At 38.5% G+C, this 20343-nt stretch overlaps 2 protein-coding genes across 3 annotated transcripts in view; one reads left to right on the top strand and one right to left on the bottom strand.

Annotated features, from left to right (window-relative positions):
* Positions 1-4909: 4909 nt before the first annotated feature.
* LOC129106472 (macrophage-stimulating protein receptor-like) lies at positions 4910-18638 on the bottom strand. Of its 2 annotated transcripts, none has more exons than XM_054617883.1 (21): positions 18527-18638; positions 16603-17886; positions 14867-15043; positions 14545-14664; positions 13824-13994; positions 12844-13007; positions 12310-12439; positions 12054-12190; positions 11739-11915; positions 11495-11600; positions 11009-11239; positions 10719-10865; positions 10457-10619; positions 10222-10293; positions 9262-9471; positions 9078-9158; positions 8764-8945; positions 8551-8660; positions 7615-7780; positions 7395-7531; positions 4910-7201 (listed from the first exon to the last, which is right to left on the bottom strand). In XM_054617883.1, exons 2-21 carry the CDS (start codon positions 17800-17802, stop codon positions 6970-6972), a joined length of 4113 nt encoding a protein of 1370 aa, XP_054473858.1. In that variant the 5' UTR covers positions 17803-17886; positions 18527-18638; the 3' UTR covers positions 4910-6969. The 2 variants fall into 2 exon arrangements, with proteins under 2 accessions (XP_054473858.1, XP_054473857.1); XM_054617882.1 differs by having other exon boundaries at positions 4911-7201; positions 10207-10293.
* Positions 13986-20343, top strand: part of uba7 (ubiquitin-like modifier activating enzyme 7) — a 41198-nt gene continuing 34840 nt past the window's right edge. The window contains exon 1 of the mRNA XM_054617884.1: positions 13986-14061. The gene's annotated coding sequence lies outside the window, so the exon portion shown is untranslated. The remainder of the gene's footprint in view (positions 14062-20343) is intronic.

Here is a 20343-nt window from a genome sequence, read left to right as displayed (position 1 = left end):
CCTAGTGTGAAACTCAATGTGTGATTTTTGCAATCTGAAGGAGTCAAAACCATTGTTACTGAGGAGGACGCGGATAAAGGAGGAATTACTCCAGCACTTGTTTAACCTGATTAACCTCTCTGTTTATTTGAGACCTTTCAGCACAGAGTGGATCAGATTATTATCATTTATTGTTACATTTGTTATATCCATCCATTCAAGTTTCTAAAGCGGTAAAGTTCTTAATGACTGAATTAATTTATTTTATTTCACCAGGATAATCCAATCATTCGCAATACTGCTTTCCAGAGAGTCCACAATACGATATATAAAAACAAAAAATAAAACAATGAAACTGATGATATTTGCAGTTGAGCAAGGTGATTGGTTTACTGGTGTCCAGATAGGTCAGTTGAAAAGGCCAATAATCATTGGCTACAATAAGAAATATTTGGCTGTTTCAGGAGGTTAGAAATAAAAACATCACTGGGAACGTATTGTGATACTGTCGGTATCTATGTGTGGCTCTTCCAAAAAGTTGGCATGGTTTGTTAACTTGTGTTTGTTAAAGGTTCATCTATCCTGACTAAATTAATTCCCCTCTAGTTAAGTTAAATCAAGTCCGAGTCCTAATGTGATAACAGCAGTTTTTCATGAAACCTTTGAGGTCTGACTTACTAGGCTTTTGATCCTTTCCACTGAGAGATTATCTACAAGAAAACCCCTCAGAAACTATATTTTGCTGGCAGGAGGGGTGATGCAGTCCTTGACTGAAGAAATTTATTTTGCCTAGTACATCTTATTCACAGGTGTGTGTAAATAATTCATTCTTGGACAGCTTCATGCCAAATAGTGTGTGCAAAGTAGTGCATAGCTATAGGCACATTTTCCATACTGTAGGTTTAACAGAATGTCAGCACAAACCAAAACAATTATGCTCCTTATCTTAGTATGTGAACAGTCTTGGTCATACTAAACGGTATATTTAGAGGTTCCAGACCAGTCTGCTTACTTTCACCTTATTTTCACCTCATGAAACCAATGCTCAATTTACTGTTTTACTGTAAACATCATTACTGTAAAGGTACTGTAAACAGGTAATTGCGTTACTTAAAAAATACAATAAAACAGTATGGTTGCTGATTTGTCAAATGCCAGCAAAGTGTGTATTTGTCTAACCTCGATGAGCAACATTAGAATTGAATTGAACAGTGTTGTCCTTCTCTTAATTTTAGGTAAATAAGCTGCCTCTAGTTGTTTTAGGGTAGTATGACTGTCTCCTTTGCCGACAGTGAATACCAAATGCTGCCTTATTTAAAATAACCAACTTGCCTTTCTGGAACTTTATAACAAGGGAAAGCCAGCAGTGTGCCATGAGTATAGCTCACCCAGATTTTATCCTGTCACCCAAAAATACCAGGGGCTGAAACATTGTACAGAAACAACCAAACTGAATGGATGAAGAGAAAGTACAGCTATTACTGCCAACACAGATCAAATCATTCATCAGGACAGTTAAACTGCAAACGAACCTTTATGTAATCTAAAATATTATGCCTAAAAACTAAAGAGACTCCATATGAAGTCATTTGTTCACTAGTGTTGTCTTTTCTACATGTAATAAAACAGAAATGCTAAAGTACCAGTATTTCCAAGTGTTTTTACTACTTTTAAGTGGTAAAACTATCAACATGAAATATAGATATAGAGGTATGATAGCCGAATCTCATTTATCTCAATTGGTTAGGTGCAGTAATTGCACACAAAATGTTCTATCTATCAATATGAAAGCAAGTTATAAACAATAAGCAACATTGTGTCTGCTGTGGAATCCTTCAGGTTTCTGTGCTCCACCATCTCCCAAAGTGGACTTCCAACAAAGACACAATCCAGTCTTTTCTCTGCTCGTCCATCATCAGGAAACGGGCAGGTATCACTGCACACCCATCACATCCTGGACACAACGTGTTTGAACCGGTAGGTGCTGCATAACACTCTACACCAAAACAACGAGGCACAAAAACAGTTTCTCCCTGCTGACCGTCACTCTGATAAAGCGTTCACATCGGTCTATATTAGTGCCAGGAAAATCCCAGTGCAGTAACCTAACAACTTCAAGCATCCACTTCACCAGTTAATTACATATATCATAGTTTAAATAGTCACTGTGATATCATCACAATCAATACAAATATAAGCATCTCCGTATACACTGTATATACCACCTACCTCATGTGTGTAGAGCAACCTGTTACATTAATCATTCCATGTTTAATCCATCACCACGAAATCTGTTTCATTATTAATGCAGAAGTAACTCTACAAGTCAACAGCAATGATTACTTACAGTGTATAGTCTTAACATATTTGCAACACCTTTTTTGCATTTGTGTATTCACCTTGATAACATATTTAATATGTAGAACCTATTCAGCATATTGTGTGTATAACATGAATCTTTGCAGCAACAAAGTGTGCATTTGTAAACTGCAAAATACCCCTGGCATACTGATAACAAGATGGATGATGAAAAACTCTTAACAAATACAGTTAGCTATGTGCCTTATGTGGCCTTGTACCTCTAAAGCACTTTCATTGCTCTGCAAATTTCTGTTTGCCTTTCAATATAATCCCATCTGTGGAGACATTCACTGAGAGAGCAGAGACGGGAACAAACATAACACTTCTCTCTATCTGTGACCTCCCAGCTCTTCATCCTCCCTCTGAATGCAATGCAACAATGGAGAAGAGCAAGGGAGAGGGAGGAAGATTGCCTCAGTATTCAGGTATCTACTGATGGTACACAGGCTCAAGGATAGCAGATTCAATTCAGAGAACAAAAGTGTGAGAAAGGCTACAAACCCACTTACAAGATATTTCTCACAGGAAGTAAGGCTTTTAAGAAATAAAGGATTCAGCCCATTTATTAAGAAAATAGTGATTAGAAAATATAATTTTATGAAAATGCAAAATGACGGTTTTACTTTCACTTATTACACAATCAGCAAACTTAATGTTAACATTTACTCTTAATATAAAGTATTTTTGAAGATGTGTTATACATGCATATTTTATTAGAACTTGTTATTGAAATAATAACAAGTTATTGAAATGTATTGAATTTAGACTTGTTTGGTTAATGTTTTTCCATTTGTTTTGCAAAATTACAAATTGATACATTGGTACATTTGTTGACGATTGATCAAATATGCATTCTTGTGTTTTTTTTCTGTCTTCCTCTGCAGACTATTTCACACCAAACAGAGAGACCTCGAGCAATGTTGAAAATCTTCAGCCTGTGAATGCATATAGTTCAAAACACCTGCCAGGAGAGGCTCTACATCAGTGAATCAGACCTGTTTTTTATTTTGTTTTATTACTCCTCAAGCCAAGTGGTGCAGAGAATCTGATGCCTGGTACTACCACATACATTTGAAGCTTCAAGATGCACATCCAGATTGCTAAAGCTCACTGAGCTCATCATTAGTTAATCAAAATCGACAGTCATGTTTGGAACTTTAAAAGCAGTTATCCATTTACAATATTGGCTCCTTATTTATCACTGTAGAAAAAAAAAAAATTACACATTTGCACTGAAGTTGATTTGAACTCCATTCCACTTTTCTAAGGTCCCTACACCAATGATTTACAGTTAAGAATTATATTTTGGCAGCTCCACTAAGAGTGCAAATTCCCTGTCCCAATCTTGTGTTCTTCCGTTCAGTCTGAATAGGAAGAATTTGCATAAGTCTTGCCAGTAAACAGCTAGCCACAGTTTATTTTCCTTTGCCTTGTCCAGTTTATCATTGATCACACAACAGCTGCTGTATGGTATTTGCAGTTTCGCAGATCTCAACCGAACTCTGCTTCAAAACCAGGGCAGTGTGAAATAAAAGTGTAAAATATTTATAAATATATACACTTGAAGACAACAAAAGGAATTTTAGACCAGACACTTTAGGGATCTTCTCTCGGCTTGTTTCATTGCAGCTATTCCCCCTCACTGTGCTACTGGGTTTGGATGGGGCTGTGTGTGTGTGTGTGTGTGTGTGTGTGTGTGTGTGTGTGTGTGTGTGTGTGTGTGTGTGTGTGTGTGTTTAAGTGGGGGAGAAACACATGTAGTTCTTCTGAATAAATAGAGCATCTGAGACTTGGTTTCAGTTCTCAGGGACTCTTTAGGATTAGGATCAGGCTTTTCAATCATGCATTGAAGGATGGTTCAATCATTCGTCAGTTAAAGATGCTTTCAAGTTGCATCATGGGAAGGATCCTATGTTTTTTAAACTTGACGCATTCAAAGGATATAACTCAGGATATCATTTGCCTCTACTGCTTCAATTTTGACCATTCTTTTTTAAGGTGTCCCTTGCTAGTCCCCCATGTTTATGACGATGTGTGTAATGCTATATACATTGACTAACCCTTCAAGCTGGCTAGAGCCAAGAGGCCAGGAACTACCATGGGGATTTTCTACTACCTTCCAACACACTTGTTTATACATAGTTGACTGAGGGTGTTTACTTATTCCCATACCATCCTAAACACATTAACAGTTTCCCCAAACACCATTTGTTTTCTGCATTGAAATCAAATCCTGAACATAAGCAGGTAAGATTGTCACAAAAAATAAATCTATCTAAAAAATAAAGAAAAACAAATCAAAAATAATTAAAATCATAAAAAAGGCAGATTCATGGTAATAACAGAGGAAAATATTGCTTGGTTGCTACTGTGCAGTTTTTCACTATAACCTTTTTCACCCAAAGCCGATGCCAATCTTTCTTTTTTCTTTTCAATTTTTGATTTCAATGCCAGTGTACTTGTTTATTGCCAAATTTTATTTTAAATGTCAACAGATTAATTCAATCCCAGAGGCTGCATTTATAAGTTAATTATGAAATCCCGATGACGAGTTACAGGAAAGACCTGTTAAAAGACTTACTTTAAAGACTTTATTTCATTGCAGAAGCCTCAACTGTTTCGGTTGCCTTTAGGCTGAGGTATAAAATGTGTCTTTAACATTTGTGGGTTCATGTGCAGCTCATAATTTCTATGTATTGACTAACCTTTTCTTTTCCACTGCTCGCCTCTCTACAAATACTACAATACTAAATGATCTGAAATAAGGGATTTATTTTATTTCTTTGAAGTCCTGATGGTATTGAAAGAGCAGGTAGTTTAAATTTAAACACATAACATCCTGTGTTTGCTTTTGCATTACTTAAAAAAAAGCAAATCTCAAATGCAATGGTGGTTAAAGCAAAACATATCCATAGTTTTGGGCTTTCTGTTCGGTATCTAGCTACAGATATCACCTCATTTTCAAATCCACAACCTCAACCTGAATAAAACTAGAGCTTGTCATCATAACTGCCACCTTTTTAGTTCCTGAAGGCAAGGGATCTTTTTTATTTTATTTTTTAGATCCGTAAATTATTCATAGAGAGTATAACAAATGCTAGATACACAGATTAAACAGAAGCATGTAGTTTTCACTCCGGTTGAGCTGACATAATTTAGACCATTAACAGTGTGTTTTTCCTCTCATCCACCTGACTGAAAACAGGGGCTTTACTGCCTGCGTCATTTGCTTTGATTATACGCTTTCATAAAGGACTTCTCTTGCTGAAGTGATCTGCACTTTCTTTTTCAGGAAATAAAATCAGTTACGAATATATTTTAGGTGACTTTCTTTTAGGTCGAACTGTCTTGTTTGGTTTTATACTTTCAGGACAAGGCTTGGAAAAACAAGTCTAGGGAGACTTTCATTTTTTTGACACCTTTACTTGACAAGTACTGCATGAATAATCGACCATTTGTCTGCGCAAAAACACTATTTACAGTGAAACCTGGAGCAAAGAAACATCAGTTCAAGCTTGGCAGGAAGGAGAGAAAATGCAGCAATGACAAAAATCAAGTAAACCAGAACCAAAGTTAATCCCCCCTGGTGGAAAGCTTATTGGTCAACATAAATTATTTTTTGTTAAAAAGCAATGCATTGTCAGTCTGAAAGCTCAAAATCAGTGCATACATTCTAAAATTCCATGGATTATTTAATTTGCTGTGAAGATTATTGTAATTACATGCAAGAAAACAAGAGAACACGCACAGTGTGGACAGCATGTTAAGTTGATTGAGTTGAAATGAATGAATGAGTTTGTTCATGTTAATATATTGTAGATGTACTGTTGTTGTAACATATTTGTGTTGGGCTGTCTGCCATAGTGCAGCAGACATCACTGCAGCAGCCTTGGAAGCAGGCATAAAAAGGAGGCATTGGTTGCCCTCTAGTGATAATGACAGGTACTGGATGTGTTTCTCCTCATTGATATCCGAACAGCACGGACAGCTTGCTTGTCAGAGAATGGATGGCTCTAAATCTGAGAACATTGAGTTATTGTGCATCCCGTACAATGATTTCACATGGACACGTCTTTTTGTATTAAATCTACATTATATAGCCTATATGAAGAGATATAATCTATATCATATCCCCATATAGCTGGAAAATTGTGTAAAAAATAAATAAATGTTGACCGTTGAGCGCATGTCAGCATTTATAGACCCTGTGTTAAACAGTCTAATGCAATGAGACATATATTTCCATAACAGCACATATTCTCACATCCTATTCTACAAGTCTGAGAACAAATGCACATTTTACATTCATTTTGTCACACTTGTACTTCAGATGTTTAAAACAAAAGCATTTAGTTCCATCTTTATGCTGTCTCCATTTTGCTATAAATAAAACGTGGTAACAAGGATGGGAAACTTCCAACTCGGTTTTGTCTCAGCTCCAGTAAGAGTTTATAGTACCTACAGTGTCTTTTAAATCAGTAGCCAAACCTTCCACGTGCTCAGGTTTGTAGAAAAGATAAACAATTTATGTGACGCATGATTGGATCCAGGTTACCTTGACACTTTTCTTGTATGCTGTCCAACTTTATTACGGATGCGTTCCTATCAGAGTCTTAGGACTTTGCACCCTCAGCTGCCAGCAGGACTGTCTGTGTCAAAGTCTGAGGCCTCAGCCTCATCTGCAGATCCAGTCATGGAGGGGTAGGGCCGTGGCTGGTCTAAGTTGACATAGTTAACCTTCAGATTTATGTAGTGCTCTCCTTCCAGACAGGACAGGATGTGTTGCACTTCAGTAACCACGCTGTTGAAAGTAGGTCTGCACTCAGGCTCCGGGGCCCAACATGTCAGCATGATAGAGAAGCTGTGGAATGAATAAATGTGTCCATTAGTGAATGAGCAAGTACGTCAGTAAATATGTAAGCATGTAGGTGAACTATTGAATGCCATTTTGAGCTTAAACATACATTTAACTGAGATAATGATACGATACTGCAAACATTGTGTTTTGTCATTATTGCATATGATGTTTATATGAGTGCAGGTATTTTTCTTACAGAGTATCAGGGCAAAACTGTGGCTGAGGAAGCCGACGTCCCTTCAGCAAGTAGTGTGTGATGTCATAGGGGTCCACATTTGGGTATGGGCTGGCACCTCTGGTCAACAGCTCCCACAATAAGATGCCATATGACCACTGGGAAACAGAAATACAATATATTGTAGCTACGTGATAGTTGTAACAAGCATATTTCAGTAGACTGGATAAAGAACACTCACCACATCAGACTTGGTGGTGAACTTTTGTGTTTGCAAGCTTTCGATGGCCATCCACTTCACTGGCAGCTTTACCCGTTTGTGATCTTGAATGCTGTAGTACTCCTTGTCATAGATGTCCCTAGCCATGCCGAAGTCAGCCACCTTTACTGTGAAGGTTTCATCGAGCCTGAAGAAAGAAGGCACCTTAAGAAAACATCTTCTCTCTAACACTCCCTGTTAAGATGAAACATCTCTAGACTTGAGGTGTGCTCACAAGGAGCCAGGTGAACTTTAATTTAAACCCTTTTTGACAATCAGTGTTGATGAGCAGGCATGTCTCCTCGGAGATTTGCTAAGCACAGGCAGGATGCAGAAATAGTGGACCGCGAGAGGGTTCTCTCCATGAAAGCAAAAATGTGTTTTTCCTAAAATGTTGTACTATTCCTTTAATATGTATGGACAAATAAGAAGGTTGACAAAAACAGAAACGCTACACTACCAGTTTCCTAAATACGTATCATCCCTAGATGCATTCAGATGGACAGGGCAGTCTATTTTTTATATATATCAAATGTAAAATATACTGTCATACTTTTCATTTGGTGGGATCATCAGAGCAATTTCTTTCTTTATCCATTTGATTCAAAGTACTTTGAAAATAAATATTTAATGTTAAAGAAAAATACAAGAAAATACAAGATGCAAGAGTAATCTGATATATTTATACGTTTTTTTTTATAACTTTGTGAAGTAATTTTTTTCAAGATAAACAAATGTCTCTGTGCTGTAGTCGACCATAGATCAGTACAAACCGACACTAGTATTTCCTGCATACATTTTATCCATTAGGATATTTCAAAACCTAAATACACCTTCATAATACATCAGCTACTGGTGTGACAAAGCTTCTCCACTGACATGTCACCGGCCTGTAATCAGTGTATGATTCACACTCACATGCAGTTACGTGCAGCCAGGTCTCTGTGGACAAATTTTTTCTGGGCTAAATACTCCATCCCCTTGGCAACCTGAAGCCCAAAACCTATCAGGTCTTTCACTGTTGGGTTCTGTGGAGGACAAGGAAAATTCAAATAGACAAATGCCCATTTTCTGAAGTATTGAAAATATATAAGAACCTATCGGTTCAGAAAGCATCATTGCGTTAGTTACCCTTTTCTCAGAGCGGATGAAATGACGCACATCTCCATGCTTCATAAACGGTAGAACCACCAGAGGGAGCCCTTCTTTAGGCAGCATGATGCCCAGCAGAGACAGTATGTTGGGGTGGTGGAAACCTTTCATGATGATGCCCTCTCTGAGGAACTGGTCCACCTCCCCCAAATCTGTGATCCCTGTTCATACAACACAGACGGTTATACAGATTAATCCAACAGCCAGGAGCTCATACAAAGCTCATTTAATATATATATATATATATATATATATATATATATATATAAAAAAAAAAAAAGGTATTCTCATACTGTTCAGTGATTTGACGGCACAGTGGGTCTCTTGCTTATTGCTGTCTATCAGGTAACCATGATAAACTGTACCAAAGTGGCCTGCATAAGAAGAAAAAATACAGTTATTATGATTCATTTTTTTCCACAAATATTAGTAGGAAATAACAAAACAAACAAATAATATAAAAGACAAGATGCTTACCTTTGCCAATAATCTGGCTGTCCTCAATTCGGAGCATCTCAGCCGGGATCAGGACATCTTTGACCTCTTCAAGAAGTTCAGAGCTCAGACTGACCATTGAGATATTGTCCCGGGCTATTAAAGGAATGGCCAGATGATCATGGCTGGCAGCATACAACATACCTTGGAAGGCCATTCCTCCTGAACCTGATGTTTGACTGGACAGATCCACTGCAGCACAAAAGGGAAACACAGAAGGGAACCATGTCATGAAGATGTTGAACCCAACAGGCCATTGCATCTTTGGTTACTTTTCTTTCAGACAGTTTACATACTGTAGTCTGTCTGGAAAGTTAGAAGAGACCATGCAATACTCAGATGGAAACTGATGATGTTTAAAATGAAGCTTAGCGAAAGTTCATTCAGGAAGACTAGCTTTATACTCCTGTTCATTCATATATTCATTCACTCTGTCCACGTGAATACTCTATCAGGTGATTGAGGGGCGTTCACGTAAAAGATTAACCAACCAGTTTCGGCCACGGTTTCCTTTAGCCAATTACATCGTTGATGTCAAACTTTAAAAATACGCTCTCTGCTGCGGTCAGTTGTCATTTCAGCATATTGCAGACGTGACCCTCCTCCACCCCAGTCACCGCCAGTCGTCAGCACAGGCAGCATTAGGATTGCAGGAAGTGCCTTCATCATCATCATCACCACCACCAGTGTCTGGACAGGGGGGATTGTGCTTCGCTGATCTCAGCATTGGGCCCCTCTGTTATACGGCTTGGCCATGGAGTCCAATAGCCAAAGACTTTGTACTATTCATACTTATGCATATGTAATAAATTATTGTTAAGTTTTATTGAAGTCTCTCCTGATTGGAATATATTTAGCAGCTGCTGCTGCTGCTGATTAAAAGTTTCAGTAATATGGATTATGAATAAATTAATTTGGATGTCTAACCTCGTCTGTAGTCACCTGTTGGGGAGATATCACCACCGCCCATCCGGTTCCTTGAAAGCATTGTTGACAAACGATTCTCTATGTTGGCTAAAAGGATAAACATGATGAATTAAATTACTGCGCAATAAACTATGAGAACATACAGCAAAGTAAAACAAAAAGCAAAAGTCACAGCATGGTTAATAGTAAACAGACCATTAGCGCAGGATTAAAGTCTCATCAAGTGTTGTAGATTTCAGGATTTTCTAACCTCTCTTTTTCTTCCTCAAATGGATCATCACAAGTAATGCAAGGCCAGCACCTACTACCAATGCAGCAATAATGCCCAGCACAATGCCCGCAATCACAGTGCTGTTGTTCCTGTCATCGTTGACTACTCTACCCACACCGTGAACGTCCCCATTCACAGACACCTAGAGCAGTGGAACAAATGATAACTCTTGTTAAAAACATTAAAATGAGTATAAAGTTATTCAGGTTAACGTTGATGATTTAAAAGCAGACCCTCTCACCTCGACAGGCAATCCCTCACTAGGAATAACCAGGCCTTTAGGTATCCTGCAGGTCAGCTCATTTAACAGAACCTTGGCTTTGCAGTTTGCACCCCCAATGGTCATTGTGATCTTCATACATGAACTCACTGTATTCAGTTTGCTATGCTGTTACATTTGTGAAAAAAGAGAAAAATGCACGGATATTAACAATTAGGTTGTGAAAGTATTTGTTTGAATTGAATAAGACTAAACTTTTTCTATAAATAGATGTGGGAAAAAAGGAATTGTAGGGTGTGTACATAACATACATGCAGTGAAACTTCTGTTTCCCCTGGTTTTAGAGGTAATTCATTGTCATCATTTTCAAATGGAATGATTTTGGCATCAGGGTGGTAGTCAAAACGTCTCGTCCAGAGGTCACTTATCCCATCCATGTCAATCGAAATATTTCCCGTATCCGTCTTTTCTTCTGGCATTTCCTCTGGAAAAGCAGGGGCCCAGCATTCCAAATATGTGGAATTACTTGTGCCGTTGCAGACCTTAGGTGAAATAAGCACATGATGTATTGTCATTGTTTGAAATCACAACTCCTTTGTAACAGTTTGTATATATATATATATATATATATATATACAGTTTCCTTTAAAACTGAAAGAATGTGTATGACTGGCCACTCATTGCTGAAATAATTGAATGACCTGGGTTGAACGCAACTGAAATGAAAGTAGTTAAATTGAATAATGTACTGTGTCTATACAGACTTACAGAAGGATAAAATCAAAGTGTTCACTTACTCGTTCAAGAGATTGCACGCTGGGATTTGATTTTTTAGACTTGTACTTAACAACAGTTCTGTGGGCAGAGTCAAGATTCTGACCTTCTATCACCAGCTTGGAGCCGCTGCATAACAGTACAAATTAGTAATATGTTATTATGTGCAAACACTGTCTTATTGAGTTTAGGCAATGAACAGCATTCTTTTAGAGTGAAATCACTTGATTTAATAAGAGATGAGCAGACTGGGATCATCGTCCTAACCTTTGGAAACTGCAATAAGGATGTACAGCGGTTATAGCTGGATTTTTCTTGTAGGAGAATATCTTGATGGTCGTCACGTGAAAGTTGTCAATGACGATTTTCACAGTAACCTCGCCAACACCTGCTGCAGCTGCTGTGAGGCAAACAATGGAAGAATTCCCACTTCCTTCATCAACACTGAAAAGAAAATATATATCAGGAACCAAATGTGTACAATACCGTTCATTTAAAAGGTTTATCTGACACAGTACAATGAACGTGTTGTAGACCATTAGTAATGTGTTAGCAAAAGATGAATTATTCTGTGTTGCTCACCTTGTGATGACGCACTGTTTGTCACCAATGTAGACAGCTCTCTGTGTCCCAGAATTGAGATACCTGCCTGTCAGTGTTACCGTCGTTCCTCCAAACACGGGTCCATAGTCAGGCCTGATTTCTGTTATGCTAGGCTCCTGGTTTGACAGAGGTGAAATATTTTATCACTTAACAATGTAACATTATACAGATAATTTACACAAATAAAGAACTCATTTTAAAACTGTTTCAATTGCATAAACGTTAACATTCTCACCACAAAAGAAAAGCCAGTTATCTGTGCTGTGCCTTCAATGGAGTAGCGGCTCGCCACTACCCCCTCCTTTACTTCCAGAGTGATGTTGAGGTCCTGGTTTGGTGTGTTTTCCTGAATCTTGCATACTAGACTGTATTAAAGGAAACAAGGAATGACTTGTCTATGAATTCAACAAATGAAATTATTCCAGCTGCTTTTCAGACAGAAATAAACAGCGGCAAATGTGAACCTTAGACACAAACATTTCCACAGTATTCCAAACAATTTTGTTAGATTTCGTTTTGCAAAAATGTCATCTTTCTGTAAGGAATAGCCAGCCACATCACACACTTGGAAAACATTTAGAATACAATTTTCTTTTTATTATTATTTTGAAAATAGATCCACAACGCCTCTCGTTTTGGATGCATTTTTATAATTTTAACTAATAAATATCACTCTTCCCTAGTTTACTTGTTGGCTTGTGGCTAGCAGTACTCAATAATTCCTGATAAATGAACTGTGTCCGGCATTGTGTGCATGTATGCTGCTCACCGGTCACTACTGCTGTTTTCAGGCAGCACGCTACACAAGGTCCCAGAGCCCACTGTGATGATGTGGGTTTTGCTGCTGATGGTGGGACCCCGAGGAGACTGAAACGCCCAGCCACACAGTGTCACTTCTGCCTCAGCACCAGCAGGGGCCATTTTAGGGAAAAACTGCAGAGAAAAGGGTTTTCATCCGGAGCAATCAGCATCTCAGTAAAATCAATACTATCAGTGTGATCAGTGTAACTTTATGACACACAGGGCCTCATGCAGGAAACAATATAAAAAATAAAAAAAATCCTCTTATTTTCATTTATATCCATCATTTATTCTTTTTTCGTTAGTACCCTTACATATCTGGGATTTAATAACTTTTCCTTATTTTTTTACTCTCTTATGTTGGAAAACGTTTTACGAGTGGTCAGCCCGCTTAACAAGATAAGATAATAAACATCTTGTTTTCACATTCCACAAATTGTTTGTCCAGTGCAAGGAAACATAAGTTTTACATTTGAGGAACATAATAAAACATGTCATATTAAATTTAGATTATTATATGTTTCAGAGTAATTGTTGTCATTATTATAAATATTGGATTACTAAAATTATTGGCTGAATAAATACTAATGATCCAATTAAAACCATAAAAGCCTCTTTTCAGCCTTTAAATGGTTTGCATAATGCTCTTTCCTTTTTGGTGGCATCTCTCCCATTCTTGGGCATACGAGTATCTGCACACGGCACAACATCTGCCCTTATATAGTGTTAACGGGGAGTTACCGAGGCTAATAATGAACAATCGGCTACACACCTCCAATCTATGATCAGGTGTGAGTCAAGAGTTGACGTGTCATATTTTTCTTTTAACAGAAAATTTCATAAGAGAAAATTTCATAAGAGAAAATTAACAGGATGTTCCTGCATGAGGTCCATGGTGTTTTAAACGTCATGCAGTAGTTAATCAGATACACCTAGCGGCAGATCTACCTCTGTTATGACAGGTGCACATGAGTTTTTGTTCCAATGAGAGGCACACTCATGCTGCCTCAAGCAGATTCCTGAACACCAGCCACAGTTCATGAAACTTGGAGCCGTCAAACACATGGAGCACGTCATAAAATGTGCACACCCCGGTCCTGCAGAGGGCACCCTGAACATCTTGATGAAGGAGAGAAGAAGATGAGGGAAGATTAAGCCAGATGTAACAGAGAAAAACATTCAAAAGGTAGGTGGGAAAACATGGATCTTCTCCTGCAAGTCAACCCACTATTCTGCAGAGAATAATATCGGATTTATACTCTTAATAACAGTTGAGCTTTTCGAACTGAATGTGTTGGGTGTACTTTATCTACGTAACTTTAAGATATATCTGTGATCTATTGTATGGGGTGTGTCACTATTGTAACAAATTGGTTATGGCAGCTCTCACCCCTGAACCCACTATCCAATAGATTTGCAATCCTGTTCATCCACTGACAAATGGACATATTCTAGGTTGATTATAAGATAAGATAAGGTAAAATAAGATAATCCTTTATTAGTCCCACAGCAGGGAAATTTGCAGGATTACAGCAGCATTATGTGTGTTTGCCTTGTGTCTTTGACCTTTTTGACTTTGATAAAGACACAGTAGGGTCGAAATGTTGGTCTGTTTTCACTATTAAAGGTTGCGACAAGCAGTACATGCAGTAAATATTACAAAATGTACCTTATTTCCCACTACGAAGAGAAGTGAATCGTCTGAGTACACATCTGCTGTCCTGGACACTTGGCTTTCTCCAAGAGAATAGTTGGCAAAAACAATACGGCTGTACACAGAAAGAATCACCTAAACCACACAAAACATAGATGTAGTGTCACATACACATGGTTCTGGTTGACAGACAGTAAAAAATACAAAAGTTTAGTTAAGAAATTTTATGAGATATATATATATATCTCATAAAATTTGTGACTACTGAAGACAACACTTGATATAAAACATTCAAACTGCAGAGGCACACCACACAACAACTATTTTATGCTGCTACCTGCAGTATTCGACCATCTGAGGTACCAAAGTGGCCCAGCGTGTGATTCCCAATAGTGGTGACCAACACAGCAGTGAAAAGGACGTTTTCCATCTTCCTGTTGAAAAGGTCTAGTCTGTGGTACGGCTTTGACACCAGAGTGGCTTTGGCACTGCATTGGTCGTTACCTTCAGAGCTCTGTGCAAGCAGGAGAAGCACATACAGGGTAAGGGTGTTACTTTTTATTCAGCAATAAGAAATCACATACATAGACACATCTAAAGTATCTGCCTCTGTTAGCATCAGTCATCCTCTAAACAGGAACATGCACCTTCTTGTGAAAGAAAGACAGACAATCTCAATTTATCCTTTTGGGAAGGAAGTGCTGTATAGCCTCATCTCCAGTCATAAAGTTACAAGCTGTAAGAGGAACAAGGTCGTAAAACAGCAGTGACTCCAGCTCCATATGTTGACTTGGTGACTGATCCTCAGCGCAGATTGTTACTTACTGAAACTGGACTTTTGATACTTTAACACACATAAAACAGTTGTTGACTGATGTGTGTGTTTATGGTTGGCAGACAGTGAGTTACTTTGGTTAATAAAGAGTCATACTCCAAAAAAGAGAGGAAATGTTAAACTAATGATAAACATTCCACTACAAGGCAAATTATCTAACCTGCCCCAGCATGCCCATGTTTGCTTCCCACTAGTTGAATGCTCTATATTCACGTCATTTGATCTTTTCAGTCACTTAGTATTTCAGCATTTGAAGCTTGAATACATATGGTATCCAAGTCATTTTTCCAAGTATCCAAGTTATTTTTTTTGTACATGCAGCTTTAAGAACGCTTTATGAGAGTTTTATTAATCGACTAAGTGAAAGATTCTCTCCCCCCTACCCCTCACTTCATCAATATTACAACCATTTCCTACTCAAATAACATCTGTAAAAGCCAGGCACAGTCTAACACTGTCCCTCCCCTTGAAATTCCACCTTTTTATCAGCAGGATTTATAACGTGTGTTTCTTGGCACACATTCCTGTAGGTGTACGAATGGCTGCCAGAGCTCAAAGGACACAGTTTGAACTCCACAAAAGGGAAAAGACCACGCCTTTATCATTTTGTCGAGCAACACAGCCAAATGCTCTATTTCATAGAGGGTGTTTGGAGAGTGAACCCTGCATTTTATTTTAGGTCTATATTTAAACCACCAAGTCGTCTTTATCTCCCAACAATTTTTTTTCCTCTAGTAGCTCATCAATGAATTGATCTGGGCAGTAAAATTGTAGCAATAGGAAGAATCCACCTGAGTTTATCATTGAGCCTCTAATCTTAAATAAAACGGTTTTCATACCAAAGCTCTTTACTGTATACAGTTGACACCCATTTACAGAGAAATACTGAAACTTAACAGAGCAGAGAAACGGTGTTGCAAAGTGCAGGTCACACTTCTGACTCATCTACCCCTCCCAGTTCTCTCATGAGGCCTGCTCTATCACACACCTTCATCAGAGTTGCCACAGCCCACAGGCATACACTACTCCGGTAGTCAAGATTTACTTTACAATATCCCTTATCGCTCAAGAGGACGATATAAAACCGCTTGATGATAAACTACATTGTTCCGATCACAGGTGACTTAATTACACTGTGTTTGTCTGGATGGAGGACCTTTGCACTGTTTCTCTGCTCTGACAACAGTCTGGCATTAAAAAAAAAAAAAAAAAAAAAAAAAAAAAAAAGAGTTACTCACTTCATGTGGGCAGCTCTCGCACGGCTGGAAGTGACAGAGACCTCTGGACAGCTGCTCTGTACCTGACTTGCAGCAGACCTCCACACCTTCATCTATCGCATTGTTTACTTTAGTCAAAGGGAAGGCACACAGGGCTGAGTTTCTTTGAGGTTCACCTTGCGCATTCACCTCTGCAAACACCCCATACAGAATGTCTTCTGCCTCATTCACACTCAGCTGTCCTGCTAAGTCCTTCCCCGCTCGCCCAAAGTGGGCCGCCTGTAGCCCGTTATACACAATGTAATTGTTATCCTCTATCCGTCTCCTCCTGCGCTTTGGGTTGAAGTGGCACTCCAGGACCACCTCTCTGTACATCCACACCTCTGGAATTAGTATCGGCAGTCGTCCCAGACGAGTCTGAAAAGCTGAGTTGCTCTTGGATGGGTCTTCTCTCTGCAGGGACAGGAAGTAAACATAGTCCTTGGTGGAGAAGCTGTAGATGTAATCGATGCTGTAAGAGTCCCGTAGACTGGGGAGCACTGTCAGGCCATTCGTGATCATATGAAAGCCATCTTCAGTTGAAAGTGGCCTCACCACTGATATTGACTTCCTTGGATACCTCTGTGCCACTTCGCCATTGACAGAGGCGGTGACAAAGAATAACGTTGTGGCTGCCTGTTCAACGAGGGTGACTTTGGTGCCGAGGGGGCTGGCCAGACAGTCTGGACAGCTGGTTGGAGAGTTTCTCTCCTTTTTGTATAAACACATCGGGTTAGGCTTTTGAGAGCCAGTGTCAATGAAGTGACAGATCCCATGTTGTGTACTCCCACAAATGTACAAGTAGGGAGTGGGAATTACAGAGAGATCCAAAAGCATAACCTCATTGTCTGTATCCACGGCATCCTCAGGATCTATTTCTATGTCACACACCAAACATGTTTCACAGGCAGGACTGCCAACAGGTCCAGTTTTCACCTGCCAGATTTTTTCCATATCATAGTTGATTGCCTCTATTGCATTCTGAGATGCAACATACACATTTGACCGACTCTCCTCCCTGTTCAAAGCTATGTTCTGTATAGGTTTGTCTGTCTGGAAGTGGGGGAGGGAGTATTTTACAGTGAAATCCACCATCTTGGGTGTAGTAGAAGCACATGTGTGCTGCCCTGAGGCCGTTTGTATCCATATGCATACTGTCAGCAAGGCAACCCAAGTGACCATCTCCACGTCACAGCCCACCGTGGTTGAGTATCACCTATAAGATACTTTCCTCAAAGAGAACATTCTGGAGAACCAGCAGGAGCTCTGTTAGGGAAAGCACAGAAGGAATGTTGAGATTTAACAGACAGAGAGCAGTAACATTTGAATCTCACATTCAACAGAAATGCACTGCTTTAGAAGTGGAGGTGGCTACTGTAAACATTTTAGCTTGTTTAAACTGAGAAATGCAGCATGGGGAACTTAGGAAAGAGGAAAAAGTATCAGCTGCTGAGCCCCGTGATTCAGTAGTTGCTGCTTTGATCTGACAAATAAGACTTGTGATGAACAGATATGTTTTACTTATTGGCTACTTTTTGGGTTATAAAACTGATACAGTAATAAATAACAAGTTGCTAAAGTCAAGACACAATCTACTGTGGGCAAGACATGACTTGCTGCAACATGTGGAGCAACTATGGAAATGTCCCGGCCTCCTGAGCCATTTACAGAATAAACAAAGTAAAAGCTTATCCTAAATTAGTCAAAAAAAGAAATAAATGCCTGAATTCATGGGTACTGATTTATGCAAAGACTAACGTCAGCTGAGCATTAAAGTCAAGATGACTAAATAGGATAATTTGAATTAATAATAACTGCTAAAATCACATCTCTACTATCACAAATGGCTACTCTAGACATATTCCATAACAAAAGTAGGTTATTTAAAAAAAAGAAATCATCTTACCTCGCTTTTACAGGGTAGTGAATGTCTTGATTTGTCCAACAGTCTCAAAATGTGAATTCTTTGAGAAATAAATATCCTGTGTTAGTGAAGGTCCATTCACTGACCTGCAACAGCTTCTCACCTGACAGTACCGGAGTCCCACTGGCACCGAGTTTACTCTGAAAATGAACTACATCTAGGCTTTGGAAAAAAACTACAATCTACAGATTAAAAAAAAGGATCTTAAACTTCAAAATAATAGCGCACCAGGACGAAGTCCTCCTGGTGGGACTGTGTGGGTTAATGATTAGATAATAATGCTTTTAGAAAGAATTTGAGGCATCATCTCTAATAACATTGTTTATTTGATTTAGAATGTATTACTGATGCGATTGTATTCATTTATTATAAGATAATTGTTTTCTTAAGAGGGGAAGTTCACGTCACTATGTGAAATAGTCCGAAGGGGAGGAAAAAGTAAAATTAAGAGTAATAATGGAGTGGAATTCAAAATAAATTGTATGCATTACAAATGAAAAGATGATTTGTTGATATAACAAACACGATTTGTTGATTTTACAAGCCTATGATGATATTACATATCTTTAGAATTATTTACGCTGTAACAATATTTGTGATGCAACAATTAAACACACAGATCATTAAATCAGACCTTACAGTTCACAGAATGACATTCAAGTCCAAGTAACTTTTAATGAAAAACTGAACAACTGAATTTAAACATCCTTGAATTTAAGCAGACTTGTGAGCTTAGTGTCCCATTTATTCAGATTGTCGATATACTTCGTTATTGCATGAGCTAAGTTGGATGATTCTTTTCTATTTTATTTTTTTTGCCAACAAAATTGTATTTTTTATATTCTACAAGGGATTTAGCCTACAAGTATTGGTTCCAAACAGGATACCTGTTCTGGAGTAAGATTTCCGATTTATTTTGAAAGTTGTAGACCGGACATGCTATTGTCATTCTGACGCGCTTGACTCTAAAGTGGGTGCTGTTCTGTGAAGCCGCGCCCGCAACAAGGAAGTTTGAAATAGTTGCGAAATAAAACCACTTCAAGAATATGCTCATCTTTTCCTCATACCATATAGCCGACTGCTTTTCCACTCAAGCGTCATTGTGTCAAATTTTGTGGAAAAACTTTCTCAACATTTAAATAGCAATCTGATCTCGGTTACGCCTGTAGGGTTTTTGCCAAGAAAAGCATTGCTTTCAGATGATGGAATAATGTTACTCTTAAAGTATAGGCAACTCCAGCCAGGAAGTTATGAGAGGAATGTCTCCCCTCTCCAGTCAGACCACCTCATATCATGTCAGCAATGTGACCTTTAACAAATAAAAAAAACATTGACAGAAAGGAGAAATGAAGTATACTGTCACATGAAAAATGAGGCTATTCATCATCAGAACATGTACAAATAGAAATGTACTCATTTGAATAATAAAGCTTTATAGATCCAAAAGTTAAACATCTACCACTGAATCCAAAGTTCAATATTCACAGACTGTTTGAAAAGTCTGCGTTGCCATATTCACTGCCCCAATTGGCTAGAGAAAAGTGCAGAAGGAAAATGTTGCATGACGCAGAGAAAACTGTCAAAAACAACAGTGTTAAGGACATCACAGCCAGTCCTTGAGTATGTCTCTCTCCCTGTGTAACTTGCTGAAAACCTGGCTCGTACCACAGGGAGCAAACAAACAGTGCAATGGGCCACGCAGCTTGGATTTAGATTTAGTCCGTACAAGGAATACTTAGTTTTAAGCACGAGTATCTCCAGAGATACATTAATGTCTTAATGTGATTCAATTCCCAAAA

Source organism: Anoplopoma fimbria, chromosome 17, assembly GCF_027596085.1.
Source record: "Anoplopoma fimbria isolate UVic2021 breed Golden Eagle Sablefish chromosome 17, Afim_UVic_2022, whole genome shotgun sequence".
NCBI lineage: Eukaryota > Metazoa > Chordata > Actinopteri > Perciformes > Anoplopomatidae > Anoplopoma > Anoplopoma fimbria.
This window is presented reverse-complemented; position numbering and strand designations above follow the sequence as displayed.